This window comes from Zalophus californianus, chromosome 11 (genome assembly GCF_009762305.2).
Source record: "Zalophus californianus isolate mZalCal1 chromosome 11, mZalCal1.pri.v2, whole genome shotgun sequence".
Classification (NCBI taxonomy): Eukaryota; Metazoa; Chordata; class Mammalia; order Carnivora; family Otariidae; genus Zalophus; species Zalophus californianus.
This window is the reverse complement of record NC_045605.1, coordinates 98995476-99004468: the sequence shown is the minus strand read 5'-3', so window position 1 is coordinate 99004468 and position 8993 is coordinate 98995476. Positions and strand designations below refer to the sequence as shown.

Sequence of the window (8993 nt, the reverse complement as noted above, 5' to 3'; positions counted from 1 at the left end):
AATAAATAAAAGTAAAATTGGAGAGGATTCTTCCTGAACTTCTTGCACAGTTAAATTATTGCATAATTATCACTCAAAATGTCAATAATTCCTATATCCTAGGTGCCTACACAGTTACAAAATAGATGAAAGTCCTCTGTGTGTACAACACAGGAGTGGTATGTTCAAATATCAATTTGATATTTGACAATTCTCATAAAACAATTCTCATAAAAACCTTTGATACGGATATTATTAATCTTGCTTTATAGATGAGGAAACAAGGATGTACTGTGCTAGAACGGTACTCCATATAAAAGAAGATGCAAGGGGAAAAATCAAAATTCTAACCTGGTCTTTTTGATTTTCAAACCAAACACTTACCACAGTGGAAATCCTTTCAACATTCAACAGATGGTTTGCTTTGGAGATGGATTGTAGTAGGGAGAACTAGGTCTGAGGGAGAAGTCAAGATAAAAAGATCTTTCAATGAATACAGTACCACATTTTATTTGAAAACTGGGAGTTCAAGCATGTCAGTGTGTGTGTGTGTGTGTATATGTGTGCGCGCGCGTGCGTGCATGCGTGTGTGTTTCCTAATGAAATTGTGTTTTATACACTTGCTTCCATAGTATTAATAAAGCAATCACAATTATTGGGGTCATATAAAAAGGAGATTACTAGTTCAATGTTATTATAACAAAGAGGGCATGGGTAAGAATTTGGAGGAAAAACACAAACAAGTATAATCTGAACTAATCTTGGTTCAAAATGCTTAATTAGCATTTTGATCTTGGCAGGATTTTAACTTCTCTATGTTTCTATTACATAAAGTATAAAATAAGTATAAAGGAAATAGCTGGAATTACCTTACAGGATTGTGATGGGGATTAAATCAGCAAATGTCTCATGAAGTTCTTTATTAAAATTATATCCCTATTCCCCCTTCCGCAAATTCCTCTTCACTTTTCCTCCTATATTCTCATTGTCTGCCTATGGACCCCCATTTCCTAAGGATAGAGGGAAACTTTCTTAATCCTGCATTCATAGCCTTTATGTCATAAACTACCTCCCCTTTCTTTCTTAGCTGCCACTATGTGTAGGATCCACTACTTCATGTTAGGCTTAGTCACCTCAGATGATGAAGTGTGCACAAATGATCTCCCACCTGTGTGTTTACAAAGTTCCCCGTGTCCATACTCTTACTTACTATATGAAGAAGCTTAATAAATTCAAGGTTACATTAATCAAAAGTGATTTTTTTTTCAGGTAGTGCAATTAATCACACTATGAAATAATGGTGAATAGGAACAACGTGACAGAGTTTGTTCTACTGGGGCTCACAGAGAATCCAAAGATGCAGAAAATCATATTTGCTGTGTTTTTGTTCATCTACATCATCTCTATAGTAGCAAATGTGCTCACCGTGGTCACTATCACTACCAGCCCATTACTGAGGTCTCCCATGTACTTTTTCCTTGCCAATCTCTCCTTCATTGACGCTTGCTATTCTTCTGTCAATAACCCCAAACTGATCATAGATTCACTCCGTGAAAAGAAGACCACCACATTCAATGCATGTATAACTCAAATCTTTGGGGAACATTTCATTGGAGGTGCTGATGTCATCCTGCTCACTGTGATGGCCTATGACCGCTATGTGGCCATCTGCAAGCCACTGCACTACACGACCATCATGAATCGGAGGGTGTGTGGCCTGCTAATGGGAGTGGCATGGGTTGGAGGCTTTCTTCATGGAGCCATACAGATCCTCTTTATCATCCCTTTACCCTTCTGCGTCCCTAATGTCATAGATCACTTTTTGTGTGATCTGAACCCTTTGCTCAATCTTGTCTGCACTGATACCCACACTCTAGGGCTCTTCGTTGCTGCCAACAGTGGATTCATTTGTGTCTTACTCTTCCTCCTCTTGATCATCTCCTATATAGTCATTCTGCACTCCCTCAGGAAGCACAGCTCGGAGGCGAGGCGCAAGGCCCTCTCCACCTGTGTCTCCCACATCACAGTGGTTGTCCTATTCTTTGTTCCCTGCATATTTGTGTACTTGAGACCTGCGACTACTTTATCTATTGATAAAGCAGTTGCAGTGTTCTACACTCTGATAACGCCCATGTTAAACCCCTTAATCTATGCCTTAAGAAATGACCAGATGAAAAAGGCCATTAGGAAATTGTGTAGTAGAAAAGTCATTTCAGGTGAGAAATAAATATGCTTAAGCTCATCATTGATTCAATGGAAACAAAGGTCAAAAGACATTTTGGATGATCTCAGCAAGGAATACTTACCAAATAAAGAAAAGAGTAAATTGCTATGAATGATAGATTCTGCACTGCGTGGAAGAGAAATGTGTGCAAGAAAGAGGAAACCTAACCACAGATTATGCTATATATATATATATATATATATATATATATATATATATATATATATATATCCCTATCTATAAATTCTAACATATTTTTATTAAGAATTGGAATTCTGCTCATTTTTATACAACAGCTGCTCATTGATAACATGTTGCCTTTAAAATTATGGTATAAAATGACTATAGGGTTATAAAAGCAAAGAGCCATTTAGACTTCAGAGTCATTTTGTATTGCTTATGTTACCCATCTTAGGCTGCTAACCCATCAGAAAGAATGATGACTCAAATAAATGAACATCTTATTATTTGAGAGGAATTTCTATTTATTAAATAAAGTCACACTCCATAGAGTACTTGACTACTTGTTCAATATAATTTCTACAAGGCAGCATAATGCCTGGGGCACAATAAATATTGAATGAATGATAATGCTATAAAGGAAGATGGATATAGTCAAGAAAATGTAGAGCAAAGGAATAGTACTGGACACAAGGGACTTTTTCCTACTTTTCTTTGATTCAGAATCAGAATTCTAGCTAGATCTCTTTGAGAAACCACAATTTGTTTTAACTCGTGCTTAAACAGTGTAATGAGAAAGAAATTGAAACTGAGATTCTCAGTGAAGGAGCAAATAGCTTTTTAAAAATATATTTTTAAAAGATTTTATTTATTTATTTGACAGAGAGAGAGAAAGAGGGCACAAGCAGGGGGAGTGACAGGCAGGGTGAGAGGGAGAAGCAGGCTCTATGCCTAGCAGGAAAATGATGTGGGGCTGAATCCCAGGACCCCGGGATCAGGACCTGAGCAAAGGCAGATGCTTAACCTACTGATCCACCAAGGCCCCCTGCAGATAGTTTATCTTGATACTCTCCCTACTCTCAGTAAGATTTCATCATCTTATGAATGTGAGCTGTTCATGTCATTTCCCTTGTTAATTTACTTCTTGGTAACAGTTCATTATGAAATGATGTTTTATAAAATATGTGGCTCCATCTACAAACAAAACAACTTAAGGATAAATATACTCCATTTATTCCTTCCATCCCTCAAGCATTAATGCATAGAAATTTCTTGAGCCCAAAAAATATCTCAGACACAGTGATGGTTGCTGGAGCTTCAAGTGGTGAAGAGAAGAACCTGGGTCTTGCTTTCAGAGAGCACTGTATCCACTGAGAGACACCCAGAGCGGAGCAGAAAATGACAAAACCATGTTCTAAAGAGAGTGGCAGCACAAAGTGCTATGAAAGCATGTCTGAGGGACACACAACAAAGACCAAAGGGTAGGAAGATTTCCTAGATGAAAGCACATCAAAAAGGGGCACAAAACTTGAAAGGGAATGAATAGGCATGTGTTGCCTTAGAGGATTTGCGGGAGAGGATGCATAACAAAGGCCAGTGGGTGAAAAAAAGTATGCAGAAGATCTAATCATTTCAATATGTTGTGGCTATTGGCTCATCTATTCATTCAATAATTAATTACTGAGCCCCTATGTGTGTCGGGTTATAACCTGGACACTGAGCTCCTAAAAGTCTAATCACTAAGATATGAAATGGAAAGTTAGTGACAGGGAAGACCAAGAAGAGTCTCATCATTGTGTTAAAACTGAATACCAAGTACCATGGAGAACATATTGAAAGGGTCTTCCATATCTTTTCATGGTTTGTAGCTCATTTCTCTTGGCACTGAATATTACTCCACTGTCTGATGTTGCAGAAGGACGTCTTGACTGCTTCCTATTGTATGGACAATAATGAATAAAGCTGCTGTGAAACATCCATGTGCAGGTTTTTTGGTGGACATAAGTTTTGGGTAAATGGCAAAGAGTGAGATTGCTGGACTATAGTAAGAATATGTTTAGATTTGTAAGAAACTGACAAACTGTCTTCCCAAATGGCTGCACCATATTCTTTTCCCACCAGCAATAAAGGAGAGTTCCTGTTGCTCCACATTCTTAACAGCATTTGTTGGTGATGGTGTCCCATATTTTGGTCTTCCTAATGGGTGTATTGTGGTAAAACCACCTTTGAGTCATTTGCTTATCCAAAATATGCAGTTTAGTTAATTCAGGAAGGCTCATGGACTTGAAGCCATTGGTCCAAACCTCACAATTAAAATATGACAGGTTAAGAATCTATGCCATGTTTGACCTGATATAAACATATTGATCCCATCCATCATTGTGAATTCTAAGATCAAAAAAGTGTGCTTTGGTCAATTTATGATGAATTCTATATACAACAAAGTTCTTACATAAAGTTAGACTTTATTCCAAGGGCAGTGGGCCATTACCCACAGTTTCTGGACAGCTACTAAGGGAAGAAGAACTAAAATAAATGAGATTTGGGACACCTGGGTGGCTCAGTTGGTTAAGCGGCTGCCTTCGGCTCAGATCATGATCCCAGTGCCCTGGGATCGAGTCCCACATTGGGCTTCTTGCTCATCAGGGAGCCTGCTTCTCCCTCTGCCTGCAGCTCCCCCTGTTTGTACTCTCGGTCACTCTCTCTCGCCCACGCTCTCTCTCTCTAACAAATAAATAAATAAAATCTTTAAAAAATAAAATAAAATAAATGATATTAAAAATAGGGGGTAAACTCAGCTGAGGTGAGCAGCAACAATGACATTTACTGTGGGAATTGTCATTTCTGGGTACAAGATGGAACTGAGGATCCAAGGTTTATACACATTGACAGCGTCTGCTAAGACGTGAAGGAATCTGCAGAGCTTTGGTCAGAGATCCAGGGAATCTCAAGGACACATCATATTTTCCCTTGATTCATTTGTGAATCCACATAGCATAACCAGGAGAGAAACAGACTTTTATGAAAGACAATATTAATTCTTCGGTTACCAAACTGTTTTAGATGTTTATCAGATTGTATTTATCGGTAGTTTGTTCCTCTTTAGGATAGTATTCCACAGTATGGCTCTACCACATTTTGTATACTTATTCACTAGCTGATGGACATTTGAATTGTGTCCAGGTAATGGCCATAGTGAATGATGAGCTTTGAACATTCATGTGCAAGCCTTCACATGGACATAGATTATCATTTCTCTTGGATTGATAACCTAAGAGTCGAATTGCTGAGTTATATGATGAGTGTATGTTAGCATTTTAAGAAACTGTCAAAATGTTTTCAAAAGAGGTGGTGCTATGTTACATTTCCACCAACAACATATGAGAATTCCCATTTCTCTACAACCTCACCCATACTTGGCATTGTCAGTCTTTGTAAATTTGACATAGAGTTGTTCAAAATATTCTCTTATGACTCATACTTTCTGTAGGGTCCTTAGAAATGGTATTCTATTCTTGTTGATACAATCCTTATCACTTTCTCCTTTTTTTTTTTGTCTTATTGGATTGGTTAGCACCTTCAGTATAATATTAAATAATGTTAATATGAACTGATGATACTGTCGATTCTTCTTCCTGATACCAAAGGAATAACTTTTAGAATTTTATAATTCAATATGTTGTCTTCTAAAGTATTTATAGGTAATATTTTGGGTATTGTTAAATTAGAATTTTTTTCAAGTTTTTATTTAAATTCCAGCTAGCATACAGTGTAATATTAGTTTCAGGTGTAAACTTTATTTTTTTCTGTTTATTTATTTATTTTTGTTTGTTTGTTTCAAATTTTTATTAAATGTCAGTTAGCTAACATACAGTGTAATGTTAGTTTCAGGTGTAGAATTTAGTGAAACAACACTGACATTAAACACCCAGTGCTTTGGCTAAGCTCAGGTGTAGTTACATTTAGGGTGGTAACAAATCATCTATTGGTGTAAATATGTATTTTATGTTTTAACACAAGCTATTGATTTACCTCTAAGCATTGGTACACTTTTTTGATAAATAGTGTTTGAATTCATTTTATTTTTAATTATTCTCCAATTTATATTATGATTTATTTTCACTCAGTTTTTTTTATTATGCTATGTTAATCACCATACATTACATCATTAGTTTTTGATGTAGTGTTCCATGATTCATTGTTTGCATATAACACCCAGTGCTCCATGCAGTACGTGCCCTCTTTAATACCCGTCACCCTGCTAACCCATTTCCCCACACCCTCCCCTCTAGAACCTTCAGTTTGTTTTTCAGAGTCCATAGTCTCTCATGGTTCATCTCCCCCTCCAATTTCCCCCCTTCATTTTCTCCTTCCTGCTACCTTCTTCTTCTTCTTTTTTTTTTTTTTTACCTATAATGTGGGGTGCCTGGGTGGCTCAGTCGTTAAGTGTCTGACTTCAGCTCAGGTCACGATCCTGGGGTCTTGGGATAGAGCCCTGCATTGGGCTCCCTGCTCCATGGGAAGCCTGTTTCTCCCTCTCCCACTCCCCCTGCTTGTGCTCCCTCTCTCGCTGTCTCTCTCTGTCAAATAAATAAAAAATCTTAAAAAAAAATAAACATATATGTATTATTTGTTTCAGAGGTACAGGTCTATGATTCAACAGTCTTACACAATTCACAGCACTCACCGTAGCACATACCCTCCCCAATGTCTATCACCCAGCCACCCCAACCCTCCCACAATCCACCACTCCAGCAACCCTCAGTTTGTTTCCTGAGATTAAGAATTCCTCATATCAGTGAGGTCATATGATACATGTCTTTCTCTGATTGACTTATTTCGCTCAGCATAATACCCTCCAGTTCCACCCACGTCATTTCAAATGGCAAGATTTCATTCCTTTTGATGGCTGCATAATATTCCATTGTGTATGTATATGTATATATATACATATATGTATATATATACCACATCTTCTTCATCCATTCATCTGTCGATGGACATCTTGACTCTTTCCATAGTTTGCTATTGTGGACATTGCTGCTATAAATATCAGGGTGCACATACCCCTACTCAGTTTTTATTAAAAATGTTTCTAAATTAACATATATTTGAGATTGACTGTTTTCTTTTATCATTTCGTACTTTAACTGAATTGTCATTAGATAAGTTGCTCCGAGTGGCTCAGATAATTTGACACTTGTTGAGAAAATACTTGTGGCATAAAATAGGATGAATTCTTTTAAATAATTCATATTCACTCAATAGCTGATGAGTAGTGTTTCAGTGTTGCAAATTCTATTGATATTGAATGATTTTAAGAATGGATAATGGCTCTTGCCTTAAGGTCTGTGTTTTAAATATATATATATAATAAAATAATATCAAATATATATATAATCTCACTGCTTCAAATACTACTATATTTTGTGTGCCTGGGAGGCTCAGGTGATTAGGTGTCTGCCTTCAGCTCAGGTCATAATCCCAGGGTCCTGGGATCCAGCCTGACACAGGTCTCCCTGCTCTGTGGGGAGCCTGCTTCTGCCTGCCACCCCCCTTTCTTGTGCTCTCTCTCTTTCAAATAAATAATTCTTTAAAAATTAAAAATAAAATAAAAAACAAATACTACTGCTTTTTGACTGTTCTATCTTTTTCATGCTTTCAATTTCAATTTTTACATGCCCTAGGAGTTAGGTGCATCTTTTATAAAAAGCACATATCAATAGATGATGTACAGTCAACAAAAGACATGTTTCAAAATATTCAAAGCAACTCTACTCATAATATCCTTAAAAGTGAAATGCCTTGATGTCTAGCAACAAAAAAAAATGGATCTATTGTCACATATCCATGCAGTGAGATACCCCAGATCAATGAAAATAATCAGGAAACATAAAACGTAAAGAATAAATCTCATGAACATACTAATGAGAAAAACAGTTACTAGAGTATAATCTGCATTACGGTTTTTCTACAAATTCAAACCCTAGGTAAATTTAATCATTCTTGTAGATGAAGATAGTGATTACTTTCCACAGGTGGTCATTTTCAAGAATTATGAAGAGGACTTCAAGTGTACTGATAATTTGAGACTTTTAATCTGATTGCTGATTACACGATATTGCTCATTTTATTGATCTACCCATTCTACACACGAAGATGATCTGTATTCTAGTAACGAAGTTGGTCATTTTAAGTACATGGCCTTTCAAACTTTAGACTGAAAAATGTTTTATGATGTTCTTTCAAAGCATAAAATCAAATCTTGCAATAGTTTTGTGTCTTTATTAGTAGCTGTTGAGAAGGTAGTTTGTCCAATTTCTCTTTGTTATAAAAACTCTACTTAATTTTTTCTCCCTCATTATTTTTTCCTGCTCTTCATGCTTCTTTGCACAGTGCCTCCAGAATGCTTGTAGCACCTGCATCGCATGTGGCGAATCTAAAACTGCTTCAGGGGCACCTGGGTGGTTCAGTCAGTTAAGCCTCTGCCCTCACCTCAGGTCATGATCCGTGGGTCCTGAGATCAAGCCCAGGGTCTGGCTCCCTGATTGAAGGGGAGTCTGCTACTCTCCCTCTCCTTCTGCCTCTCCCTTACCCTCCTGTGTGCTTTCTCAAATAAATAAAATCTTTAATAAATAAATGGATACATAATAAATAAATAAATAAATAAATAAATAAATAAATAAATAGAACTCACTATTGTAATTATCTTCCTTCTCATAACATTCCACTCTCCAGGCCCTTCTCTGTCACAATTGCTGTTTCTTAAGAGATCTTATTTTAAATGCTATGAAACATGAGCAAAATATCTTACATCAAAGTTGCAAGG

The 8993-nt window shown here is 36.9% G+C and overlaps 1 protein-coding gene across 1 annotated transcript; it reads left to right on the top strand.

The window, feature by feature from the left end:
• The first annotated feature begins 1276 nt into the window (after positions 1–1276).
• LOC113914644 (olfactory receptor 4C46-like) lies at positions 1277–2206 on the top strand. Its single transcript, XM_027580062.2, has one exon. It carries the CDS (start codon positions 1277–1279, stop codon positions 2204–2206), a length of 930 nt encoding a protein of 309 aa, XP_027435863.2.
• Positions 2207–8993: the final 6787 nt, after the last annotated feature.

Bases quoted from the DNA above. Each gene is read 5' to 3' on its own strand.
- LOC113914644 (XM_027580062.2), top strand. From the start codon at position 1,277: ATGGTGAATAGGAACAACGTGACAGAGTTTGTTCTACTGGGGCTCACA.